At 54.4% G+C, this 26,565-nt stretch overlaps 1 protein-coding gene across 3 annotated transcripts; it reads left to right on the top strand.

Annotated features, from left to right (window-relative positions):
• Positions 1-1,354: 1,354 nt before the first annotated feature.
• Positions 1,355-24,869, top strand: MEF2B (myocyte enhancer factor 2B). Of its 3 annotated transcripts, XM_084759063.1 has the most exons (12): positions 1,355-1,396; positions 1,427-1,516; positions 1,576-4,233; positions 20,815-20,907; positions 22,205-22,285; positions 22,558-22,761; positions 23,006-23,140; positions 23,514-23,643; positions 23,755-23,888; positions 24,008-24,098; positions 24,200-24,287; positions 24,459-24,869. In XM_084759063.1, the coding sequence occupies exons 3-12, from the start codon at positions 4,162-4,164 to the stop codon at positions 24,679-24,681; spliced, it is 1,251 nt and encodes a 416-aa protein (XP_084615189.1). In that variant the 5' UTR covers positions 1,355-1,396; positions 1,427-1,516; positions 1,576-4,161; the 3' UTR covers positions 24,682-24,869. The 3 variants fall into 3 exon arrangements, with proteins under 3 accessions (XP_084615189.1, XP_084615190.1, XP_084615191.1); XM_084759064.1 differs by lacking the exons at positions 1,355-1,396; positions 1,427-1,516; positions 20,815-20,907 and having other exon boundaries at positions 2,952-6,586; XM_084759065.1 differs by lacking the exons at positions 1,355-1,396; positions 1,427-1,516; positions 1,576-4,233; positions 20,815-20,907 and adding an exon at positions 11,213-12,610.
• Positions 24,870-26,565: the final 1,696 nt, after the last annotated feature.

Below are 26,565 nucleotides of genomic sequence, written 5' to 3'. Positions count from 1 at the left end.
TGTGTATCCGTGTGAGACAAAACCCTACGGCCTTTCAGTACAGTAGAGCGAGCAGCCCCCTGTGCTGCTTCCTCTGCGCTTTGCCCCTTGCTGTGGCCTGCGGGCACGTGGGGGGGCAGGGTCTTCTCACCCCTGCAAGCAGAGGGTTCCGCTGGTGCACAGCATCCTTTGCTGCTGAGGCCCAGGGGTTGGGTGGAGACGGGCTCACAGCCCCAGAGGCGGCAGGGTGCACTCCCTGGACTGTATAGAGAGCGATTATGGGGTGGCAGGGTCAGCGGGCATTAATTAAGCACCTCACTTGTACAGTACGTGTTCCTCAAGCTCCTTGGGTGGCAGGCACTTACTGGGCACCAGCCAGTGGACCTTTACTGAGGGCCTCAGCTCAGCAGGTTTCTGAGCACTCATTGCTTGTCACCCCACCATAGGAGTGAGTCCTACTTCCCTTGGGGGACCCTAAGCTAGAAGGGCTCCCAGGTGTATGTACTGCTGCTCCCAGCCCAGCCCCTACCGAGACATCCTCAAGGGTCCCCTGCCTCAGTGGCTGTCTCCTGCACTGCTCTCCCTGTGGGATCCCGGCCTCCTCCCGATTCCTGTTTCCTCTCTGCAGACTTCTTTACCTCCCTGGGATTGCCACCCCTCCGTCCCTGAAAACTACGCTCGTCGGAGGTACCACTGACCTTCATGGGGTGGGATCCTCTTTGACTGTCTAGTCCCAAGACCCTCAGCACCATCCCATTTTACATAAGAGGGCACTGGCTTGGTGGTAAGACAGCCAGCCCCAGGCACTGCTGCCACCTGCAAGCGCCTGGGTCACATTCTGGCCTTCTGACCCTAGCCGCCCCCCCCCCTTCCAGTCCTGGCAGAAGCAGTTGCCTGGACACCACATTGAGAACTCAGCAAGAACTGGACACCTAGCAGGGTGGCTGGTGCCTCCTGGCCCAACCTTAAGTGCTCCTTGTAGCTGGGAACTAGGGTTCCAGTAGCACCCCATGACTGCTGGTGCATATACGCCGAATGTCCACACCTTGTCTCCTTCAGTGCTGGGGTCACATGACCTACATCATGCCACATAGCTGAAGACCTGACCCTGGCTTTGACATGTGTGGTGCAAGGCTAGTGCTGGCCTTCTCTGAGTTTCAGTGAACACATTGGAGCCACTGGACAGTCGTCTCTCACTTTATCCAGGGCACTAACTTCCATCTCCTGGGTCATGGTGGGGCAGGGTGCTTGCCTGGCAGCCTATACTGTGCCCTGGGCTCCATCTCCAGCGCAGGTGCACATGCATACACACATCAAACTCCAACAACCAAAAATGTTGCCACTGTTAAGAGCAGTTGACTACTGGAGAGCCAAACCACAGCTCTGCTTACAACCCAGCTGAGCCTGGGTACGGGAGGTGTCCACCAGCTAAGCCTGGGTACAGGAGGTGTCCACCAGCTGAGCCTGGGTACGGGAGGTGTCCACCAGCTAAGCCTGGGTACGGGAGGTGTCCACCAGCTGAGCCTGGGTACGGGAGGTGTCCACCAGCTGAGCTGGGTATGGGAGGTGTCCACCAGCCAAGCCTGGGTACAGGAGGTGTCCACCAGAGCCAGTGTTTGCCACACAGAAGACTGTGCCAGTCAGACATGCTAGCAGCAGGCGAGACGGCCCGCTCAGCAATGTGCTTGCCTCACTAGTGTGACGACCTGAGTCCAAACCCACATTAAAAGAAGCAAGCAAGGTGGCCAAAGCGTGTAGCCCCAGCACCCACATAAGTATGTCTACAGTGATACATACAAATACATAAATAGTACATGTGAAAAGCAGCCACTGAAACAACTGGGTGCTCTGAGCGTTAGGGGGCAGTCCTGGGGCACCTAAGGTCCTACCAGGGCCCCCTAACACCCACAGCCCCTGGGTGCTCTCCTCAGCTGGCAGCTGTCACTTTTCAGAGGTTTCAGAACAGTCTGTCTCCAACCTCAGCACCTGTTGTCCAAGCCTCCTAGGCCCATGGTTAATTTACATTTCATTTGTATTCCCCCACAAGAGCAAAGCTTTGGTCCCGGTGCAGTCCTGCCTCCCTGCACCAACCCTGCAGAGGCTCCTGGTCCTTTGAGATGACCTGAGCCTCCAAGGGGCAATGTCATTTGTCCCCACACTGCCCCCAGGCAAAGCTCACAGCCTCCCCTGCCGACCCAACTCAGTAACCTGGAGCCAGGCAGTGACCTTCCCATGCCATGGGGCGTCCACGGAGGAGCCTGGTGCCCACCTAAATGACACATAGGCCCCTCCAGATCTGTGTCAGTGCCCTTTGCTTAGGGCTTTTTAGAATCTTTTATTGGGGGGAGGTACATTAGTATTGTGATGCCTCTACACAGAGGAGGTCAGAGGACAACTCGGGGAGGCCACCATGGAGATCAAAGTCAAGGTCAGGTCATCTGGCTTGGCAGCCAGCACCCTTACCCACTGAGATATCTCATAGACCTTGAATTTCTTTTCTTTTAGACAAATTCTGGCTACATAGCTCAAGTTGGCCATGAACTTATCCTCTGCCTCAGCTGCCTTACTGCTCTGGTCACAGCCAGCAGCACCAGGCCAAGCGCTGACAGCTTTTTAAAAATACTTAAGTTTGGGCTGGAGAGATGGCTCAGAGGTTAAGAGCACTGACTGCTCTTTCAGAGGTCCTGAGTTCAATTCCCAGCAACCACATGGTGGCTCGCAACCATCTATAATAATGTGATCTAATGATCTGTGTCAGGCGGCATACATGCAGGCAGAGCACCGTATACATAATAAAAAAATAAATCTTTAAAAAATATATACTTAAGTTCAGGAGGCAGAGGCAGGTGAATTGATATGAACTCAAGGCCAGCCTGGTCTACAAATCGAGTCCAGGCCAGCCGAAGCTATGTAGATAAACCATGTCTTTGTGGGGGTGGGGGCAGGGTGTCAACTCTAAAGTACAAATAAAGCTTTGTTTTCCCTTCAAGTCAGGAAGACTCTGTGTAGCCTTGGCTGTCCTGGGCTCACAGAGATCTGCCTGCCTCTGCCTCCCGTAGTGTTGGGATGACAGGCGAGCACCACTGTACCCGGCCCAAATAAGGCTTTTTTACTTTTTAAAAAGATTCACTTTATTTTTAGTTAGGTATATGTGTGTGGGTATGTGTCAATGCAGGCGTCCACACAGGCCAGAAGAGGGCCCTGGATCCTCTGGAGCCGGAATTAGAGTTGGTTGTGAGCGGCCCATTGTTGGAGCTGAGTATCGAACTCACATCCCCTACAGGAATGGGACGTGCGCAGAGCCAGCTCTCCAGCCCCTCTGGCTTTGTGTCTGCTCTCCTCCCTAGCCCAAGTCCATTGTTGCTTTCCCGCTTTCTCTGCCCTCCTTATCCGAGAACAGAGCTCTGTGTGCCCCAGATACAGCTCTGCCTCCCTTCTGCAGACTGTCTCTGACCTATGGCAGCAATCTGGTTCCCCAAGGCCCAGTGGAAGATCTGATGTATACACCCCAACACTGGGGAGGGGCAAGTATAGGATGGAGGTTCTCAAAAATAGTGTAGAGGGCACCAGAAGTGGTCCCCCGGACCTGTGGCTTTGGTCTCTACTTTTTCCACCAGCAGAGAGGTGAAATGACCAGACAGAGGTCACCCAGCACACCCAGCAAAGCAGGCTTTTCTAACGCTAGGCTAGGTGGGCCGTGGAAAAGCCTTCAACTCTTCCCTGCTGCAGGTGGGGGCTCGTGCCCTTCCTCCTCACAGCACTGCTGCTAGGTTTGAAGCCAAACAGACCTGCAGAGTGGGACCCTGTCTCAAAACAGCCTGGCAAACAGCCCAGCGCATGGGAGGAGGAGGCAGGAGGATCAGAAGTTCAGTATCTCTTTGTTGTGTTTGTTTTGTTTGAGACTGCGTGGGATGGAGGACCCTGGCCTGGAACTCAGAGCTCCTCCTGCCTCTGCCTCCTGCGTGCTGGGATTAAAGGTGTTGGTTGGCTTGGGGTTGTTATTAGTACATACGGACAAAAAAAAAGAGAACGCACGCCCAGGAAACGAAGATCCTTCGCTTTCAGACCTCCTCACGTCCTTTCACGCCCCTATCCCCTAAGCCACACAAGTGCTTGAAAGAGCCCTCGCCTCAATAGCCAGACGTAGTGAGTCACCTGACTGTCCCTCCATGAGTCAAAGTGATGGGATCAAGAGGGTACGGGCAGCCACACGGGCCTCCGTGGGTACAGGGGCCGTGGCTTTTCTTGAGCGAGGTAAGGTCAATGCAGTCCCCATCCCTGCCCCCGCCCCCACCCCCACCCCAGCGCGGGGGCCCTGTGGCAGCTGCCTCCCTCACGTAACCGGAGCCTGCGGGTTGCATCAGAGCCAGGGGGAGGTGGCCAGGTAAACAGCGGGGCCCCGGGGGGCCAGGACTCCCCAGGCTCCTTTCGTCTACCGGAGCCTCGTTCGTCAACTCGGAGCCCAGGCAGAAGCCCCCAGGCTTGGCCCGGATCTTGGTTGTTTGGTTGTGTCCTGGAGACACCTGTGTGTGTGTGTGTGTGTGTGTGTGTGTGTGTGTGTGTGTGTGTGTGTGTGTGTGTGTGTGTAGTGAGCAACTGGGCGAGGGCAGGGGACCTACCTATAGCGCAGCACGAACCTTCTTTTTTTGAGTCTGAAGAGAAAGTTTGTTGCTGTGGAAGTGGTTCTCTGCTGTCCTCCAACGCTCTGAGGGCGAGGCAAGGAGATTGCCCCGAGCCTGGGTTACAAGAGCGAAACACGGTTGACGGCCGGGGAGTTGTGCAGAGACTACATACAGAGTTCCAATCACACAGGTGTGGAACAAGGCAGAGGCCACCCAGTCACCTGTGCTTCTGCCCCGCGCTCCAAAGTCCTTCACCCAGGGGCAAACTACTCAGATTGGAAAGCCCCCTGGGACACGCTTCCCCGTCCCTCTGGGGTTGCCCTTCTCCACAATTCTGATCTGACCTCCCGTTGTCCCCCGTGCCCAACACTACCTCCTGCCAAGAGCTGGGGAGGGGGACGCGTGGAAATGCCACTTTCCTAATACTGGGGGGCAGGGGGGCTTTGTTCCACCACAGCCCCGCTTTGTCCCTAACGTCTTACCCTGTAACTTTCTGCTTTGATGCTCACCTCATGCGCTCTCGCTCCGTGCGGGATGGTGCAGGGACTCCAGGCTGAGGGGTGGATGGGAGCCCTACATGGCGACTTTCCTTGTAAGGGAGGCAGACGTGACCGAGACAGGGACTTGATGGAAGAGCAGAGGGAGGGCAGGTAGGCTCACAGGTTCAGCAGGGTCCAGTGGAAGCGTGTGAGGGCGCTGGGAAAGAGGCCCTCCATGTGGTGGTTCGAATTCTTTTATTTCCTTATTGGATACCGTTCATCACCTGTCTCAGCCTCTTGACGACCTGGGATTACAGACGCGAGCCACCAGGCCCAGTTCATTTACTTAGAGACAGTTTCAAAATTGCTCAGGATACCCTTGAACTCTCTGTGAATCTCAGACTGGCCAGAAACTTAGCACATTGCCGCCAGCTGGAGTAGCAGGGAGGACAGGCGGTGTCGCCAAAGCAGCTGGTAACTGCACTTCACCCCTGTTAAGATGTAAGGTCCAAAGTAAGGTCAGGGTCACGGTGAGGTCCAGGGGCACTGAATCCTCAGAAAAATCTGGCTGTTTGCATGCGGCCTTGCCCTGTATTTTTTTTTTTTTTTAATAGATGGTCCTGAGCCACCATATGGTTGCTGGGAACTGAACTCAGGACCTTTGGAAGAGCAGTCAGTGCTCTTAACCTCTGAGCCAACTCTCCAGCCCTGTATTTTTTTTAATTCATATTTATTTGTGTGTGTAGGTGGGAGCAGCACCTGTGCCCCTGTTGCACAACTTGTTGGCTCGGATTCTCCTTCCACTATTTTCACACCAGGATTGAACTCTGGTCAGCATGCTTAGCCCCTTTACCCACTGAACCATTTTGCTGCACGACCCTGCTTTTTGTTTGTTTGCTTGTTGCCTCGAACGCAAAGATCTGCCGGCCTTCGCCTCCCTGAGAGCCTGAGTGCTGATCACAGGCATGTACCACCACGCCCAGCTTCCCCCCCCCCCTTTTTGATTTTTGGTAGTGGTAGTGATGGTTTGTTTGTTTGTTTGTTTGTTTGTCTTTTAGTTGTCTTTTTCCAGACACAGTTTCTCTATGTAGCCCTGGATATCCTGGATATCCTATAGACTGGGCTGGCTTCAGCGATCAGCCTGTGGGATTAGTGTGTCACCACACCTAGCTCTGTTTAGCTTGTTTGTTTTGTGAGTAGGGTCTCGCCCAGTCCTCCTGCCTCAGCCTCCCGAGTGTGCCCCTCCAAGCTATGCTTCTCATATTTTTGGATCCCAGCATCATCTTTGGACCAAATACAGAGAGAGCCTGGGAGCCAGGACACTACCAAGTATCCGCCCCTATGCAAATGAGCTTCACTTCCATCCAATCAGCTCTCGGGGGCGTGGCTGCGCGGGCAGGCACCTGCGGCTAGGCCTGAGCCGAGCTCAGTGCAGCCGCAGCTTGAAGGAGCCTGGACACGCAGTGCACAGCAGGTGCGGCCGGCAGGGACCGGACTCTGGAGGAGGTGAGGGGGTGCATGGGGTGCAGAGGGCGGTGTGTCTGCAGTGTCTGAGTGGTAGAAGACCTGAGTTTCAGGAGTACTTGCTGAGTCTCGGTCCAGCCCGAGCTACTCTGGAAGTTACTATACAGCTCAGTCCAGCCACAGTGTCCAGAATGCTGGGACCACAAGCCTATGGCCATACTCAACTAACTGTTGGAGGTTTCTTCTTCGTCTTGAGAGGAGGGCGTCTGAGACAGGCTTCACTATGTAGTTCAAGCCAGCCTCAGACTCCCAGAAACCCTCCTGCCTCCACCTTTCAAGTGCTGGGATCTCAAGTGTGTGACCACATTCCACTGTTTGACATTTCTTTTGGGAATTTGAGAGAAGGTCTTACTCTATAGCCCAGGTTGGCCTAGCAGTCTTTGTGGCCGTGCTTGGTGCTGCATGCATTTAATCCCAGTCAGGCAGATCTTAACAGGCCAACCTGGTCTACATAGTGAGCCCTAAGCCAGCCAGGGCTGTATCCTGAGACCTTGTCAAAACAAAAAATACAAAAAGCTCTATAGCTCAGGCTAGCCTAGAACTCATGGTAGTCCGTCTTTGGTCTCCCGAGTGCCAAGATCACAGATGTATATCCACTGGTAGCTCTGTTTGTGGTTTCCTTGGCGGGGGGGGGGGGGTGTTAGTGGGGGACCAAGAGGTTGAGACAGGGTCTCTGTGTATATGTAGTTCAAGCTGGCATTGAGCTTTCATCAATCCTGCCTCAGTTTCCAACATGTGGGATCACAGATATGTCCCTACTTGAGGCTGTGTTTGGAGTTTTGGTGGGGGTTGGTTCTGAGATGTGTGTCTCTGAACTGAGCCCCCCCCACTTTAGGGTGCACACGACTTAACATCTACTGCCCATGTTTTTCTTCATGGGCACAGAACACAGGATGGAGGGGCCACCCTTTGCCCCAGAACAACTTACAGACCCCTGAGGCAGTACCCCTTTCATAGTCCTGACCTGCTCTCCCCCCAACCCCAGTCTCCAGAGTGGTGGATGTAGTGACACCCCGCACCCCCATCCTTGCCTGGCCCCAGCCCTAGATGTAGACAGAGGTCACACACAGCCTAGGCCTCCACCTGCTTGCCTGGAGCTCCTTACTGGGCAAAGTTAAGGATGGTGGTCCTACGGGACCCGGGACAGGAATTCTGATTGTGTGAACAAACCTGGGTTCAGAGGCGCCGTCAGTGGGCAGGGGCTTTGGAGAATGCTTGACTAGAATCCACCAGAAAGAATCCGGGGAGAGCACTCATGAACGTGTGCAAGTTCCCACGTTCCATCCCAGGCACTGGCGATAAGGGCGGGGGCGCCTACTTCAATTTAGAAGGCTCAGTGTTTGGTTGCTAAGGTTGCAGGGGCCTCTGAAGAGGTGGACTTGCTCCCTCCAGATGGATCTGTCCCTCCCTACCTGAAGAACAGAGAAAAACTTGTCCTGAAGGGGACAGAATATTGGGCCACTTGAGGCCTGGGGACCATCTGAAAGCTGATTTGGGATTTTCTCTACTTAGTTTTTATATATATTTATTGAGACAGGTTGCCTTGCCTGTTCTGGACTTGCTATGTAGACCAGGCTAGCCTCAGACTTACAGATCTGCCTGCCTCTGTCTCCCCCAGTGCTGGGATTACAGGCATGTGCCACCGCACCAGACTTTATTTTTGGTTTTTCAAGACAGAGTTTCTCTGTGTAGCCCCTGGCTGTCCTAGAACTTGTTCTGTAGACCAGGCTGGCCCCAAACTCATGGAGATCCACCTGCCTCTGCCTCCAGAGTGCCGACTCTTTTTATTTTTTATTATTTTTAATTATATGTATGGGTCAGGGAAAGGTACCTATGAACAGTTGGATTGGATTCCCTGGAGCTGAAGTTTTGAGCCGCTCACTGTGAGTGCTGGGAACTAAACTCTGCAAGAATTAGCGAGCACACTTGACCACTGAGCCATCATCTCTCCAGCCCAAGAATTTTGTCTTTTTTAGCCAGGGTGTCAAGTTGCCCAGGCTGGCCTTGAACTCCTGATCCTCACCTGGGATGACAGATGTGAACCAGCAGGCCCGGCTTACAATACCGGATTTTAGAGGAGACTGTACTAAGGATGAGTGGGGACGCCCAGCCCCCCCCCCTTGTAGAAGGGGCTGAAGGCCACTCCCAGGCCCCCGAGAGAACAGATGCTGTGCTATGGCTGAAGGACGTAGCCTCTGCCACCCGCCTTCTGCTTCTCTGAGTGAGCTGTCTGCCTTTGTGACCACAGCCAGACAGTGAGCCTAACCTTGGCTTCCTTGGGTTTTTTTGTTGTTGTTGTTGGTTTGAGATGGGTCTTGTGTATCTCAGGCTGTCCTCAGGGTTGCTATGCAGCTGAGGATGACCTTGAACTATTGGACCCTCTGCTTCTCAGAGCAGGGATGACAGACATGTGTCACCATACCCAGATGTTTGCCAGTGATGTGACACGTGTGTGTGTGTGTGTGTGTCTGTCTATTTGTCTGTGTGTCTTCACATACCTAGTCTGAGACCTGGATTGCGATCCCAGGATGACACTATCAGGCCCAGCTGGCCACCAGCAATAAGTTTGGAGTGTGTAGCTGGGCCTGGTGGTGCACGCCTTTAATCCCAGCACTTGGGAGGCAGAGGCAGGCGGATCGCTGTGAGTTCGAGGCCAGCCTGGTCTACATAGTGCGTCCAGGACAGTCAAGGCTACACAGAGAAACCCTGTCTCAAAAAAAAAAAAGTTTGGAGTATGGCAGGCTGATGCTGGGTCCCACGCCTCTTCCTAACTGGGAACCTAGGAGACTTGCCATCTGGCCCTAGGGCAAAGCCCACTCCCTCTGTATACGAGGACCCCTGTCTCTTGGTAGCTGGGCTGTTTCTGTGAGGCAGGTCGTGTGTTGATGGTGTGGGTAAACAGTAGGTGCTCAGTTGAAGCAGATACAGTGAGCAGTTTCCAGGCGGAGGGGCTGGGGAGGGCCCCCCTGTCCCTGACTCGCTCTTTCCTTCCTTAGGTATTAGTTCCCCCAGGTCAAGACGAGGCCTAAGAAGGGAGCAGTAATGGTGGCTAAGACACGGCGTCCCCACAGCAGTGGACTCACGCTGCTCTCACCTTCTTTCCCAACCTGCAACCCTGGCTGTCCAGGCCACAGCTCCTCCTGACGTGTGCTGTCCTGGCTTCCCTGTCCCCAGAGCCTCTCTGCCCACCACAGCCGCTAAATCCAAGAACCCTGAATCAACACAACCCTTCCCACAGTGCCTTGCTCCTGCTCTCCACTATCTGCTGCCCTCACTCACCCTGTCCAACCTGGCTGAGGGAGTGTGCGTTCCCCCAGGGCAGATGGCAAGACAGCAGCGCCTCAGCGTCAGGGTCAGCATCGGCCTCGCTCCTCAGGACCTTTGCACTGGCTCTGCTGTCCACCAGGCAGGCTTGCCCTTTGTCCCTACCTGGACGGCGTCCTCCTCTCCCCAAGACCCTTCCTCAGGCAGGTTTGCCTGGACCCTGCGCCCTCTGCCAAAACCACTCACACTTTCTTGCTTTAATCCTCTGATGTTTTTCTTTTCTCTGTTTCTGAGCCCCCCTCAAACTCGCTATGCAGCCGAGGCTGGCCTTCTGCAGCTCCACCGTCCAGCTGGCTGGCTGGCAGGCATGAGCCACCAGACCAAGCTGCCATTTCCGTTCCTTTCACACAGACCTTCCTCAGACACCGTGACATGTCTGCCATTGACCAGAGGGGAGACCGCTGTCCACCCCCTTGTCTGAGCGTCCCTGATACTTCTGGGGGTACGGAGAGGACACAGGATGCCCCACACTTCACCTCTGGTTTCCATCTTGTATGTCTTGGGATTTTTGAGGCCATGGGTAGAGTCCCTTCCGCCCAGTGCTGACAGATGTGTTAATTTCCCGAGCAGGGAGGCCTGGGCCTCTAAGGACCAGCTCCCCACGGGTAGATCTTTCTGTGGAACAAAGAGGGAAATCTTGGGCTGTCCCTGCAGCCACTGCGGATGCTCACGGGGCATGGCTTGAGGGCCTTGGGTGCCTGCCCCTGATATGGGGCAGCAGGATCAGGCTCAGAGCATGGGTCTGTCCCTGCTCTTTGGGGCAGTGGTCTTGACCAGACGGGCTCACACGCACTCCTCCTTATCTTTTGAGACAGTCTCTCACTAACCTGGAGTTGGCCGTTTTTGCAAGAGTGGCCAACCATCAAGTCCTCGTGATCTGCCTGGCTTGTATGTGGCTTCTGGGGATCAAAGTGAGGTCCACACCCACTGACCCTTCTCCTCAGCTACCCCACCTCCAACCTCCCCCCCTGTCTTCTCTCTCTGCTAAAATTGAATTTTATTTTAGGTGTAGGGGTTTTTGTTTTTGTTTTTTTGTTTTTTGTTTTTTCATTTTTGTTGTTGCGGTTGTTTTGAGTCAGGATCTTACTATGTGTCCTTCGCTGGTCTGGAACTCACTATGCAGACCAGGCTGACCTTGAACTCAGAAATCTGCCTGCCCCTGCTCCCCAGTGCTAGGATTAAGGGCATGCAACACCGTGCCTGTTTTCATGAGGCAGTGTGGATGGAGCCCGTATTCATGCGTGCCAGGCAAACACTGTTAACTGGGTAAGAGCATCTTCCAGAGCAGGGTCCCACGCTGTTGCCCACAGGCCATCTGTGGCCTTAGGTTTATGTTATATGTCGTGAGGTCCTTAAAAGGAGACCTGGAACTTGGCAGCCCAGGGCTCGCCTAACACACACGAGGCCTTGCCTGTCAACATATCTTCAGCCCAGAAAGAAAAAAAAAAAAGCAAATCGGAACAGCACTTATGGGCCTTCCACCCAGCTCTGGACAGTCAGTCAATGGCCACCATAGCTCCTGACACAGTGTCTGTCCCACTGAATTCAACATCTGTCCCCACCTTCAGCAGACCAGGGGGGATCATCAAAGGGTTCCCAAATGAGCCTGTTTCCTCAGCAATACCAAAGGAACCTATGTACGCAGGGCCCTGGGGGCCTCCCTAAAATTCTGGAGATGAGCTTTGCCTCACCCCTCAGATCTCTCAGCACCTCATGCTAAATGCTTCATACTCACCTCGATAGAGAAAATGGAGCCCCACGGGGACAAGACCCCCGGTATCTGGGAGTGTATGCGTGTCAGGGGACCAGCCCAGATCTGGAGGTCTGCATGTGTCTCGGGAGATGAGAGCTGCCAAGGAAGACCCATGTACCTTTGAAGAATACAAAAGAGTTTGGGGTCACCTTATCTGTGTTAGGGACTGGCTCGGGGTGTGACAGTCTGTGTGATTGTCACTCCGTGGAGATTCTGTAGTGGGTCTCATGTTGGGGCTAGTGTTTGGAGAGCAGTGCGGATTACGGACATGTCTGTGTTTTTGTTTTGTGAGATGGGATTTCACCGTAGCCCAGGCTATCCTGGAACTCACTACTTAGCCAAGTTGGCTTCGAACTGAAAGCAATCCTCCTGTGCTCCAGGACGACAGGTGTCACGTGAGGCCAAATCCTTTGAAGACTTTTGTAGGCAGGGATCCGGAGTGTTTGATGACCCATAATGTTATATGCCAGTGGACGGAGGTGTCCCCCAAGTGTGGGTGCAGTCTTCCCCCATTCTGTCCACATTCCCTCTGTTTCCCCAGCTCCCCAAGCAACCCAGCGAGCACCCAGCATGGGACTACCCAGGCTGAGGAGAGGTGACCTTCCCGAAGCCATGGCTGAAAGCATTAGGCAGCCAGACAAGCCTGGATGCCCCAGATTGATCGGGTTTTAATGATGTAGCTAGCTTCATCACTAAGGGGAGTGGGGCAGGGGGAGGTGTGGGGAGAGCTGGGCACCGGCACCTGCTCAGCCGGGCCCCGCCCCCTGCCACCAGGTCCCGCCTAGCACGGAGGGCCCTGTCGCCGGCTGCGGGGAGACCGGCAGCTGGGGTCGCTCTTGGTGGCTCAGGTCCCCCAAGAGAGGGCGAGGAGGGGTCCCGGCTTTCCAGGGGGCGCTTCCTGTCGTCGTAATGAGGAGTCCTGGGAACAGGTGATGAAACCGCAGCGCGAGTTGCGTGAGGCCGCGTGTCCCGCGGGCCTGGCTCCCCACCTGCCTCTCACTTCTGCTTTCTCCGCTTGGGCTGGGCTGTGGGTCCCTGTGCAGCCCGGTGCCCCATTGCGGGGGAAGGAGTCAAAAGCTGGACATGGCCTGGCAGTCAGCGCCCTGATCCAAAGTTGGCTTCTGGTAAGGAAAGACAAATTCAGAGCCCTCGGCGTCGTGGGTGGGTGGACCGGGGAGACAGCATTTGTAACCAGCTTCCATTTGCAGGTGGGGTGACCTGGGCCTCATTGGGGTAAGAAGCCAAAGGTCACCCTCATTGCTATCACCTGGGGTGTAGGGGCCTCACCAAGGACAGGTAAGACCTTCAGGGGAGTTTGTAGGTTGTTGGTTGACTTACTAACCATAAATCCCACCTGACAGAAGAGTGTGTGTGTGTGTGTGTGTGTGTGTGTGTGTGTGTGTGAGAGAGAGAGAGAGAGAGAGAGAGAGAGAGAGAGAGAGAGGGAGAGAGAGGGAGAGAGAGGGGCAGGCAAAGAGGGAGAGATCTTTTTTTGGTTTCTTTGTTTTCTTTTTCAAGACAGGATTTTTCTGTGTAGCCTTGCCTGTCCTGGACTCACTTTGTAGACCAGGCTGGCCTGGAACTCACAGAGAGGCCACGTTTTATTTTATTATAATGAAAAAAAAATTACATTCACAGCCTAGTGTGGTGGTGTATGCCTTTAGTCCTAGCACTTGGGGGGGGGGGCAGAGGCAGGTGCATTGCTGTGAGTTCGAGGCCAGCCTGGCCTACAAAGCAAGTCCAGGGCAACCAAGGCTACACAGAGAGAGCCGGGCGTGGTGGCGCACGCCTTTAATCCCAGCACTCAGGAGGCAGAGGCAGGCGGATCGCTGTGAGTTTGAGGCCAGCCTGGTCTACAAAGTGAGTCTAGGACAGCCAAGGCTACACAGAGAAACCCTGTCTCGAAATAACAAAAAAAAAAAAAAAAAAAAAAAAACTACACAGAGAAACCATGTCTCAAACAAAACAAAACAAAACAAAACAAAAAAAAAAACAAAAACAAAAAAACCTTTACATCCATATCCAGGGTGGTGGCGTACCCCTTTAATCCCAGGAAGCAGAGGCAGGTAGATCTCTGGGTTTAGACCAGCCTGGTCTACATAATGAGACCCAAGAGCTACACAGGGAGACCCTGCCTTTAAAACAAAAATTTAATAGTCTGTGATTTAACCTGTGTTCTTCCCCCGTGTGGGTCTCACACTCAGCCTGACAGGTTTGCTCTTGTCTGATTAACTATGTTGAGGGTGACAAAGTCCTCTGCCCTGCAAGTGGGGTCCTCCTGGCTCCTCTGGGACAGCAGATGGACCTACTGCCCCTTGCCCTGTCTGTCCTAGACAATCTGTGGTTTCCCCAGCACCTCACCCTGCGAATGCTTGGGTCAGCTGACCCCTGTTGACCCCATGTTTTCCTCTGTACCACTGTGGACCCTCCTCTTACCTCCAGGGCCCGGCCCCACCTCTCCGTCACATCTCTGGCCAGGATGGACACAGTCACTGTGGCAGCCATGAGCCAGTAGAAGCATATTAGACCTTTTTTGTTTGTTTGTTTCTTGTGACAGGGTTTCTCTTTCTCTGTGTTAGTCTTGGCTGTCCTGGACCCCCTTTATAGACCAGGCTGGCCTCGAACTCACAGCGATCTGCCTGCCTCTGCCCCCCAAGTGCTGGGATTAAAGGCGTGCACCACCATGCCCAGTTTAAATTTCACTTCTTTTTTTAAAAGAAATTTCATTTCTTTTTTTAATTAATTATTTTCAAAACAGGGTTTCTCTGTGTAGCCTTGGCTATCATGGACTTGCTTTTTTTTATTTTTTTTGTTTTGTTTTGTTTTGTTTTGTTTTTTTGTTTTTCAAGACAGGGTCTCTCTGTGTTAGCCTTGGCTGTCCTGGACTCGGACTTGCTTTTTTAAAAATATTTTTATTTAATTTTAATTTATGTGCATTTGGTGTGAGGGTGTCAGATCTTGGAGTTACAGACAGTTGTGAGCTGCCATGTGGGTGGTGGGAATTGAACCTGGGACCTTTGGAAGAGCAGATAGTGCTCTTAACCACTGAGCCAACTCTCCAGCCCATGGACTTGTTTTGTAGACAAGACTGGCCTTGAACTCACAGAGATCTGCCTGCCTCTGCCTCCCCTAGTGCTGGGATTATGGGTGTGCATCACAGTCTGGCTTATTTATTTATTTATTTGTTTATTATTTTTTTCGAGACAGGGTTTCAGTGTAGCCTTGGCTGTCCTGGCCTCACTTTGTAAACCAGGCTGGCCTGAAACTCAAAACAATCTGCCTGTCTCTGCCTCCCAAGTGCTGGGATTAAAGGTGTGTGCCACCACCACCCGGTTTGGCTTTATTTTTGAGGCAGGGTCTCCTGTAGCCCAGGCTGGCTCCCAACTGCCTACATAGCCTTGGCTGCCCTGACCTCCTGATAATCCACCTCACCAATATTGGATGACCGGCGCCTGTCACTGTGCCCAGCTGGGCACTCCCTTCCTGGCTGGACGGCACTGCGGGGAGGGTACGTGGGTGTGGAAGGCTTCCTCCTTATGTCTGACCTAGTCATAACACGCTGCCCCCTCCTCCCCACATTCCGATCACTACATCTGGAGCCGAGGCACTGGGGTCCAGTCTGCGGCCGGGTGATTTGCATCCAAGTACAAATAGGTCGAGGCAGGCGCGGAGGCCGCCTCCGCAACCTCTCAGCCCCTCACACCTGGGCAGCACAGGTCTCCAGCCCGTGCTTAGTGAGCGGAGATTTGCATTCTCTCGTGTATTTCTGGGCAGGGTGTCTGCTGGGGAAGCCTAAGAGGAAGTGTGCAGGGAAGTTGGGGAGGAGGCGGGCGGGGGGGGGGGCGGGTGTCAGAGCCTCGGCCTTCTTTCATGTGTGTTGTGTGGAGGTCAGAGGTCACCATGGGGTGTCTCTACATACTTTTTTTTTTTTTAGACAGGCTCTCACTAGGCAGCCCTGTCCAGTCTGGGACTCACAGAGATCCTCCTGCCTCTGCCTTCCAAGGGCTAGAATTAGAGGTCCGACTCTATTGAATCTGCAGTGCCGCCATTCAGCCTGGCTGGCTGGCTGGTAAGCTCCACCACCGACTCCCCAGGGAAGATGGGGTGCACGCTCAGCCCATTACGTGGATCCTCATGCTTGGTCAGCCACTCAGAAGGACTGAGCCCTGGCCTCCTGCCCACCCCCCTAGTCACCTACCCCCTGACCCCAACCTCCTGCTCCACATGAAAGTTTGAGTGTCACCCAGCACTCTGGAGCCTGAGGCAGGAGCATCAGGAGATCGAGCCAACCTAGACTATATTAAACCCTTTATAAATAAATAAATAAATGTCAGGAGCAGTGATCGTGCCCTTAGTCCCAGCACTGGGGAGACAGAGGCAGGCTGATCTCTTGGAATTGGAGGCCAGCCAAGGCTACCTAATGAGATCCTGACCCAAAACTAAATGAATTAATTAATGTTGGGCTGGTGAGATAATTCAGTGGGTAAAAATGTTCGTCATCATCCTGAAGACCTGAGTTCAAACCCTGGGACCCACATGGTAGAAAGAGACCCGACCCCTGCGGGTTGACCTCTGACCTCAACACGTTCTGTGCACGAATCGCTCCACAAAATAAATAAGGTTCTAAACATTAGGGACTGGAGGGAGAGAACAGGGCAATTAAGAGCCCTGGCTCTTTTTATTTTATTTTATTTTTATTTTTTTTTGAGACAGGGTTTCTCTGTGTAGCCTTGGCCTTCCTGGACTCATGTTGTAGACCAGGCTGGCCTCAAACTCACAGCGATCTGCCTGCCTCTGCCTCCCGAGTGCTGGGATTAAAGGCGTGGGCCACCAGCGCCCGGCAGAACCCTGGCTGTTCTAATGGAGGCTCTAGACTTCGTTCGTGGCACCCACTTGGCAGCCCACTACCATCTGTAACAGCTGTTCAAAGGGCTCTGACTCCCATTTCTAGCCCTGAGAGCACAGCCACACGTGTGCTCCTAGTACAGAGACGTGCACACCCTAGGCTTGGTGGCGCACAGCTCTTCTTTTTTATTATAATTTACCCCCTCGCTCTTACCTTCCGGTTCCACCCTCCCTCCCTCTCCCACCTGTTCCCTCCCCATGACCTCTGACAGGTGGAGTCCTTCTCCCCCACCGTCTGACCACAGCCTATCAGGTGTCACCTGGACAGCCTGCATCCCTTCCTCTGTGTTCCCACAGGCTCTCCACCAAGGAAGGGGCAGACACCAGAGTTTGTGTCAGAGGCAGTCAGTCCCCTGATCTCCCCTGCTCCCCCACTTCCACACGTGCAGAATGAGCTATCTATCCGTTACGTCTGAACAGGGGGCCTCCGGGGCCTAGGTTCTCTGCTTGTGATGACTTTGGTTTTTGTTTGGTTTGGTTGGTTTTGATGGGGTTTCTCTGTGTAGCCTTGGCTGTCCTGGACTCTCTAGACCAGGCTAAGCCTCAAACTCCCAGAGATCCCCCTGCCTCTGCCTCCCTGAGTGCTGAGATTAAAGGCATGTGCCACCACACCTAGTTGGCAGTACATATCTTTAATCCCAGCACTGGGGAGACAGAGGCAGGCAGATGTCTGTGAGTTCAAAGACAGCCTGGTCTACATAGTGTTACCCTATTAACCATAAAACAAAACAAACCCCCAAATCACTCATACACATGAAAAATTTAAATATAAAGTTGAAGAGATTTCTCAGGGTTAAGAGCGCTGGCTGCTTTTCCAGAGGACTTGGGTTCAATTCCCAACACCCATGTGGCAGCACGTAACTGTGTTTAACATCTGGCCTCCTTGGACACCAGGCAGGCAGGCACATGTTACACAGACATACATGCAGGTAAAGCACATGCCATAAAATAATAAGTTAATTTTTTAAGTATTTATTTGTCTGGGTGTTCTATTTGCATGTATAACAGAAGAAGGAATCATCCCATTATAGATGGTTGTGAGCCACCATGTCGTTGCTGGGGATTGAGCTCAGGACCTCTGGAAGAGCAGACAGTGCTCTTAACCTCTGAGCCATTTCTTAAGGCCCTAATAAGTTAATTTTTATCACAGAGAAAACAAGTAAATAAATCCGGCCAGGTGAGGTTGGGTTGGGGCTAACGCTCCATTGGTAGCGCACCTGCTGGCACACATGAAGAGCTGGGCTCCATGCGTGGTACCCCACAAAACACTCAGGAAATGGAGGCAGGAAGATGAGTTCAATGGTACCCTCAGCTGCGTAAGACCAGCCTGGGCCGCATGAGACACTGTCTCAAACTAAAATAAGAAACAAAAATAATTCCTAAAAAAAAGTCTATGTTGCTGGGTGCGGTGATGCATGTCTTCAATTCCAGCGCTCAGGAGGCAGAGGTAGGAGCAGTCTGTGAGTTTGGGGCCCGCCTGTCTGTATAGTGAGCTCCAGGACAGCTAGGGCTATGACAGACCCTTTCTCAGAAAACAAAAATAAGAAGCCACCCTTTTCCCACAACTTTCTCTCTGCCCTCAATGGCAAACCCAAGTTACCTCATCTGCTTGAAGCAGGGCCGGCCTCCAGCCGCCCTCCCGTGTCAGGGCCCTGGCGGCTGATGATATTCCTTGTGCTAGGAACGTACTACCTGTCTCTGCCTCTCAGCTCTGGGTTTAGAGAGCCCCACTTCCTTTCTCTCTGTACCCCACCCTTAAAGGTCTTCTAGGACCCAGTGACTCAGGTCCAAGCCTGGCCTGGCTCTCACGGGACCCGAAGTGGGAGGCAATGCCAGAGTCATCTTGGCTGGGGAACCTCCGGTCCCTGTTCAGCCTCCAGGGACCTGCCTGGGTTCTGACAACTCACCCCAGGCCTGGGAAAGGCCTGCTTCTGGCTAAGGGTTAAAATTAGCGAGCAAGTTAAATTTAGTAAGGGAAGTTGGAGCTGGGGCCCTGATGGCCCTGACTCAGAGACCCCCATTTCAGAGAGGGTGGAGGCTAGCCCACAGCATCTCACCAATGCCAGCTGAAACATCTCACACTGCTGGGTAAGCAGGGTTCCTAGATGCAGGGAGCCACAGCCAGGCCACTTGGGTTCGGGACTAGGAAGCAACTATGGCCCAGCTCAGTGGATCTGGCTTCCTGCTTCCTTTTATGTATGCGGAGAGAAACAGGGTCTCATGTAGTCCAAGCTAGCTTCACTGTTTAGCTGAGGCTGGCCCTGAATCCTGCTCCTCTGCCTTCACTTCCCTAGTGCTGTGTGTGTCACGATATCTGTTTTTGTTTTTGTTTTTTTTGTTTTTTGTTTTTTGTTTTTAGACAGAGCCCCACTTGTATGTCTGGCTGGCCAGGAGCTGCAGAGCTCAAGGAAGCCCCCTGTCGCAACCTCCAGAGTGCTAGTGTCACTGGTGTGAGCCACCGCCTGAGGCCTCCAGCTCTCACATTCTTAGGGGCTTATTACTGGCCAGGGGTGACACTGGGGCACTTCCATGTCTACCTGGACATGTTACCTACCCAGTGCTCCAGACAGCAGGCGGTGGCTGAGGAAGAGGCACCTCCTACAGAGATGGGTGCAGGCAGGCCCGTGTGGCCCTGAGGGGGCCACTGACTGGAAGCCTCAGCCAGTTGTGAGGCAAGAGAGGTCGTATGGCTCCAGAGACTGAGGGAACTGTCCCCAAGAGGGCTAGGGCTTCAGTGTCCATCTCGTACTCTTTGAGTTATGAAAGGCTTCTGGAGCTATTCGATCCCCAACACAGGGGCCAGCTTCTGCTACACAGTGAGTTTGGGGCAAGCCTGGGCTACAGGAGAACCTGTCTCTTATAAAGTTTAAAGAATGAAAAGAGTGCCAGGCATGGTGGCGCACGCCTTTAATCCCAGCACTAGGGAGGCAGAGGCAGGTGGATCACTGTGAGTTCGAGGCCAGCCTGGTCTACAAAGCGAGTCCAGGACAGCCAAGGCTACACAGAGAAACTCTGTCTCGAAAAAACCAAACAAAACAAAAACAACAAAAACAACAAACAAACAAAAAATGAGAGAGAGAGAGAAAGAGAGGCAAACAGACAGAAAGATCATCAGCTAATTCTCTAAACTGTGTCCTAGGCCCAACTGTAGCCTCTCTGGCCTGGGTCCCTGTGAGCCCAGGCATTCATGCGGCAGGCAGTGCCCTCAGCAGTTGGGCGCCCCTACCCTCTTCTCTTTTTCTGTGTGTGTGGGTGTCTGGACACCAGAGGTTGGTGTAGGCTGTCATTGTCCATTGCTGTCTGTGCTATTTGTGTATCTGTATGTGTGAGTGTGTGTGTGTGTGTGTGTGTGTGTGTGTGAGAGAGAGAGAGAGAGAGAGAGACCATGCATATGTTTGTATGTGTGTGAGTGTGTCTGTGTGAGTGAATGTTTGTATGTGTGTATGTGTGGTTTCGTTTGAGTGTGTGTATGTCTGTGTAAGTGAGTGTATGTTTGTATGTGTATGTGTGTTATTGTTATGTGTATGAGTGTGTCTGCATGAGTCTATGTTTGTGTGTGTGTATGTTTGTACTGTGTGTGTGTCAGTGAGTATGACTGTGTGTGTGTGCCTGTGTGCGTGTGCAGAGGACACTGGGTGTCCTGCTCTATCACGCTGCACCTTACTCCTTGTCAGACAGGGTCTCTCACTGAACCTGGATCTAGGCTGATGGCCAACAAGCCCTAGAGTTCCTCCTGTGTCCCCTACTCTCACTCAGGCGTTAGACAGGAGCACCCAGATTTTCACGTGGGTTGTGGGGCTCAAACTCAGGCGCTCATTCTTGTGAAGGCAGCGCTCTTACCCCTGGAACCGTGTCCCTAGACCCCACTTCGTGATTGTGAGGCTTTCACTCAGCCTGGAGCTTGGTCCTCTGGCCAGGCTGGCTGGCCTGGAGCTTGGGCGTCTACCTGACTCTGCCTCCCAGTGCAGAGACTGCAGGCGTGTGCTCTCGGCAGTCCTCACAGCTGCTTAACAGCTGAGCCATCTCCCTAACCTCCCTGCTCCTGAGACAATCCCACAATGTAGCCCAGGCTAACCTAGAGCTCCTAGACTCCAGTCTTAGCCCCCAAGTACTGGCACTATGCCGTGTCACCCATGTGCACCTCAGAAACTTTATCTTGTTTTCTTTGTTTGGCATGAGTTCTCACCATAGCCCAGGCTAGCCTAAAAAGTCCTTAAAACCCCACCAGGGAAACCCAAGACCTGGGAGGCCACGGGCTTCTCAAGCCCCACGTGGACCCTTTGGTGGAGACCCTCAGTCCCCCAGCCTGAGCCAAGCCGGGGTGAGTTTTCTGTGATCCACACACCAGCCCTTTCCCTCAAGCCCACACAGAACTACAGCAGAGCGTTTTTCCTGAGGGGATGTGGGGTCCACACCTGTTATGCTGGCACTCCCGAGGGTGAGACGGGGCAATTTTGAGTTCTGGGTCAGCCTAGACTACTTAGCACAACCATGTCTCAGAACACTGTCCATCCAGGTCCCATAAGGAACATGTGGGGGAGTCCCCAGGCCCATATGGTGTGTGACCCCATGTGTGGAAATGTCCAGACCAGGGAACCCCACAGAGCCAGGAAACAGAAGGAAAAGGGGAGGGGAAGGGGGGAGGGGGAAGGAGGAGGGGGAAGGGGGAGGGGGGAAGGGAGCAGGAGCAACAACTGCCTTGAAGACCAGGGAGTGTCTTGGAGTTAGACCCAGGTAATGACGACAACCGGAAAGAAAACCACACCAAATGCCATATAACTGTGCACTTTAACAGTGATGTTTATGCAAAATTCACTAAATTAGAAAAAGAAAAGATCCAGGCGTGGTGGTGCGTGACTCCAGTGTTCTGTAGGCGGAGATGGGGGGGACACCACTGTGAGTTTGGGGCCAGCCTGGTCTATATAGCAAGTTCTAGGACAGCCAGGGCTACATATTGTTGTTGTTTTTCAAGACAGAGTTTCTCTGTGTAGCCTTTGCTGTCCTGGACTCACTCTGTAGACCAGGCTGGCCTCGAACTCACAGCGATCCACCTGCCTCTGCCTCCCGAGTGCTGGGATTAAAGGCCTGCGCCACCATACCCGGCTGAGAGATCCTATCTTAACAAAATAAACAAACAAACAAAAGAGAATGAATGCGAAGCCTAGCCTGGAGTGTGTGGGTTCCCTCTGCACAGTCAGTGTGGGGACAGAGGGCACCTGAGGGCTGTCCTGTGCCTCCACTTACGCTCTCGGCTGTGCCCATGCACACATGCACGCACACAGTAGTGAGCGAAAAGCCTCCATATCTGTCCACTGCCCAGGGCACACCCCAATGGTCCTTTCCATTTGAGTTAAGTGCTGTACGACTGTCCTCCACCTTCTCCGTGGAGCTGACGCTGGCCTGGGTCCCAGCCTCCTCCTGCCCTGGCCTCCTGAGTGCAGGGATGGGCAGGTGCGTGGACCTCCACGTTGCACTGCGTTATTGAGCATGTAGTAGTACACCAGGCTGGTCCCCAGTGTGGGCTGCCTCCCTGCCCCCTGTCATCTGAGTGGGCAGGACAGAAGCTGGGTACTGTCCGCCTTGTTCCTTTTACCCCCTCCCTCGGCCCTCTCTTACAGAACAGCCACTCTGCACAGCCGTGCACAATGGGGAGGAAAAAAATCCAGATCTCGCGAATTCTAGACCAAAGGAACAGGCAGGTGAGTTCCCAGGTGGCCTCATCCGCCATTAGGGGGAGTGGCACTCCGGCCAGGGGCACACAGGTCAAAGTCAACTGGCCTCACAGAGAAGTCTGAATCCTGAGGCCACCTTGGGAAGTCTTAGTCTTTCTGGGGCCCAGTCTTCTCCTTAGAAGGGAACTGGGCACTCAGAGAAGTTTCCGAGGTTCAGATAAAAACTGAGGCAGAGAAACTCACTTGCGGTCCCTCCTTTAACATCCCCTCCTCACCCTGACTCCGGGGCTGTGGCGCAGGTGACCTTCACTAAGCGCAAGTTCGGGCTGATGAAGAAGGCTTACGAGCTGAGCGTGCTTTGCGACTGCGACATCGCGCTCATCATCTTCAACAGCGCGCAGCGGCTCTTCCAGTACGCGAGCAGTGACATGGACCGGGTGCTGCTCAAATACACCGAGTACAGCGAGCCGCACGAGAGCCGCACGAACGCGGATATTCTGCAGGTACCTGAGGCCGCCAGCAGACCCCGGGCGCTGCTCTAAGGCGGTGGGAAACTCGCTGTGGTGTTAGTCCCTGGGGTCCAGCTGGAGCAGGCCACGCCCATCCGCATCCCTCAGGGCAGACTGGCTAGGGAAGGTCTCCCCTCCAGGGACTCCAGAGAACCAAGTTCCAGAAGTCGGGTTCCAGGAGTCGGGTAAGATCGGAGCCCCCCCCGACCCCCCGCCCTGTCATCTGCTGTTCCCGCAGACACTGAAGAGGAGGGGCGTGGGCCTCGATGGGCCTGAGCTGGAAGTGGAGGAAGGACCTGAGGGTCCGGGAGAGAAGCTGCTGAGGACGCTGGGAGGCGACAGAAGCTCGGCCTCGCCCCTGCCTCGGATCTATGTAAGAGGACTTGCCGGTTCCTTCTTCGAATTCCCCCACCCCCAGACACACTTCCAATCCAGAGTTTGAGGCTGAGTTTCAGGGAGGAGTGAGTTTGATAAAGGGCCAGACGGGGGAGCCGCCTGTGTGGAAAGCTAAGTCTTGTCCCAGGTGGGTGAGGCACCGGTCCCTGAGGAATGCCCCTTATGACCTGGGCTTCGAAGGGACAGTGACAGTTCAATAACCTAGTCTTCGTGCCACAGCCAATGATCTGCAGATCTGCAGAGAGACGCTATTTTGCAGAGACCGAACCCACCCGGCAACTCCAGCCCAAGTCTAGGCCTGAGTGGAGAGTGACCCTCAGAGACTGACTGTCCCGTCTCTCTGCCCACAGCCGGTGGCCCCTGCGATGTCGGTCTCAGAGCTGTCATACCGGGTCCCACCCGCCACTCCGGGCTGTGACCCTGGCGGGCTAGGGGAGGCCCCGTCTGCACACAGCCGCCAGCCTCACTTTCGACCCCCGGGTGAGCTTTAGGAGCAGCCAGGGTTGTGTGGGCAGAAGGGCACAAGGAACCCGGACTCTGGTCTCGCTGGGTGACACGACCACCTCTCTCTCCCTGGGTCTCTCCCCCCAGGTCTGGGACACCCCATCTTCTCTCCGAGCCACCTCGCGGGCAAGACGCCCCCACCCCTGTACCTAGCGACTGACGGGCGGAGGCCAGACCTGCCCCCGGGCCTGGTTGGGGCCCGAGGGGGACTGGGCACCTCGGTGAGGGGGGGGAGGGAGTTAAGGGAGGATGGAGGAGGAAGAGGAGAAGGAGGGAGGAAAGAAAAGGGAGGAGGCAGGTGGTCACACCCAGGCCTCAGTTTCCTTCCTTGCTGTCCCAGCAGAGGAGCCTGTACAGCGGTCTGCAGAGCCCGGGCACCACCCCGGGCCCCGCTCTGGGTAGCTTTGCCTTCCTGCCAACAGGCTCCGCAGGTGCGCGCACCCCGTCTGACTTGTCTGCCCTTGGGGTCCAGGCGTGGGAGGGTTGGGGTACTGACAAGAGCCCCGCCGGCTCAGCCAACCTCTGCCGGCAGATTGCAGCCCGGGAGACGCCTCTCAGCTTCCGTTGCAGCCTTCGCCCTGGCCACCAACGAGGGACGCGGTGGATCCCGTCCGGCCAGCGTGAGTTGGGCTCCCCCTGGCGGCCAGAAATGAGCCTCGCCTGGACCGGGCTGTGGGGTGGGGCCATGAGATTTAGGGGTGGGGGGTGTCCCAGAACCCCAAGGCCCGCAAGCCTACTTACCTTTCTTGTGGATCTCTTCCTTCCCTGCCTTCCTTCCCTCGTCTCTCCAGCAGTGCCCGCAGCCTATGTGAGGAGGGTCCCCCCAGCAGAGTGGCGTCCCCTCCGACGCCTCCTGTGAGCATCAAGTCGGAGCGTCTGTCTCCAGCCACTGGGGCCTCGGGCGACTTCTCCAGGTCGTTTCCCTACCCGCTGCTCCTTGCCAGGCCCCTGGCAGAGCCACTGCGGCCCGCGGCCTCCCTGCGCCGCTTGACCCCTGACGGCTGGTCGCGGTAGCGCTCCAGGAGGCTCCTCCACAGAGACCCCCCAGTTTCGGGTTCTTTGCACAGCCCGGAGGGCGAGGACAGACGATGTGCACCACCTGTGAGGCCCTGTCCCTTCCTGGAAGGGCCGCTGCATCAATAAAGCCCAAGGGATCCGGGAGGGCGCTGGGCAGCCCACCCCGCGAGCCCGGGATAGTCACACCCAGTCTCCCCAAAGGCCTCCTTTATGCCTACACTGGTTTGGGGGTACACGCCGAAGAAACAGATTCCGAGAGGAAGGCCAGGTGGAGGGTGGGGATTTAAATCAAGAAGGAGCCAATAGGGAATGCCAGAAGGTCTGAGCTGCTCCTGGGAGTGTGGCTCACAGCCATGTCACCATTGGTGGTGCAAGTGGGAGTAACAGTCTGTGGGGACCAGTAGGTTCTAGGCCAGTCTGACACAGAAATGACACGGCTTCATAAAAGTAAACATGACGCCACCCAAGATGGCCCAGGGGGTAAAGGCACTCGCTGCCAACCTTGTCCATCCCAGTTCTATTGGTGGAAGGAAAGAACCAGCTGCCTGTCTGCAAGTTATCCATTGACCTCCGCGTGGAGGGACCCCCCGCCCCCCCCCCCGACAGACACACTCTCAAAATGAATGAATAAATATATAAAAGGTGAGCGGGAGGGAGAAGAGTCAACGGCAGGCGACCTTGCTGCGCAAGCAGTAAGATCTGGGTTCAAATCTCCGACACCCGTATAAGAAGCCAGATGTGATCTGGGTGCTGTAACCTAGTGCCACGGGGTGAGGTGGAGACAGGATCACTGGGGCTTAGTGGTCCAGCTCTGGGTTTTTAGTAACAGCCCCTGTCTGAAGAGAGTAAGATACCTGCCCCCACCCCCCACCCCCGCCTCCCTCTGGCCTCCGAGGCTATGTTGGCACTGTCCCACAAGTAGGCAGACATAAAGCATGTAAAAACAAAGAGAAAAGCGGGGCTCTTTCGAGGACTCCCTCCTTCAAGTGCGTCTTGGGCTAAAGAGGGCAAGATGATGATTACACGATCAGGTGACTAGAGTTCCTCCCCCACCCCTCTCCGCAACGTCCTGGTAGAGCTCGGGTCCTCTATGCACATGCTGATAACCCGAGCTCAAGTGGAGGTTTGCTGGCTGTTAGGCTAGCCTAGAAAACTCAGCCTCGGGTTCAGGCAGAGTCCCTGGCTCAAAGGGGACACTCTTATGGCTTCTGGGAGGGGACAAGCAAGTATCCCTGGGACCTCACACACACTTACCTACATTATTACTATACCCAAACACTTTTTAGTTTTTAAGGGGCTGAGGTCCCCTAGGGCAGGTGAGAGGGCTCCGCCAGTGGGAAAAGGCGCTTGCCTCTCTGCGTTCAGTCCGAGGAGGAAACTCACACTGAAGAAGGAGAAAACTGACCCTCCGAGTTGTCCTCCGTGTGTGGCATCATCATGTCTCCTTCCCCAAGCACATAAGTCAGTGGTTCTCAACCTAGGGGTTGCCTGAGGTCATTGAAAAACACAGATATTTACAATTACTCTTTATAACAGCAAAATTACAGTTACGAGGTGGCAAGGGAAATAATTTTATGGTTAGGGGGTCACCACAACATGAAGAGCTGTATTCAAGGGTCGCAGAATAAAAAACATTGAGAACGGCCGAGCGTGGTGGCACACCCCTTTAATCCCAGCACTCGGGAGGCAGAGGCAGGCGGATCGCTGTGAGTTCGAGGCCAGCCTGGTCTACAAAGTGAGTCCAGGACAGCCAAGGCTACATAGAGATACCCTGTCTTGTGGGGGGGGGGGGGAAGCAGACAATCATGTGATCCACCACACCTGCCTGGCTAGTGGCTACTTTTTAGAAAAGTCAGCCATACACAGATGTCCCGGCTAAGT

Source organism: Acomys minous, assembly GCF_964271855.1.
Source record: "Acomys minous genome assembly, chromosome: 15".
Taxonomy (NCBI): Eukaryota; Metazoa; Chordata; class Mammalia; order Rodentia; family Muridae; genus Acomys; species Acomys minous.
Note: the sequence above shows the minus strand (reverse complement) of the source record. Positions and strands in the feature narration are given on the sequence as shown.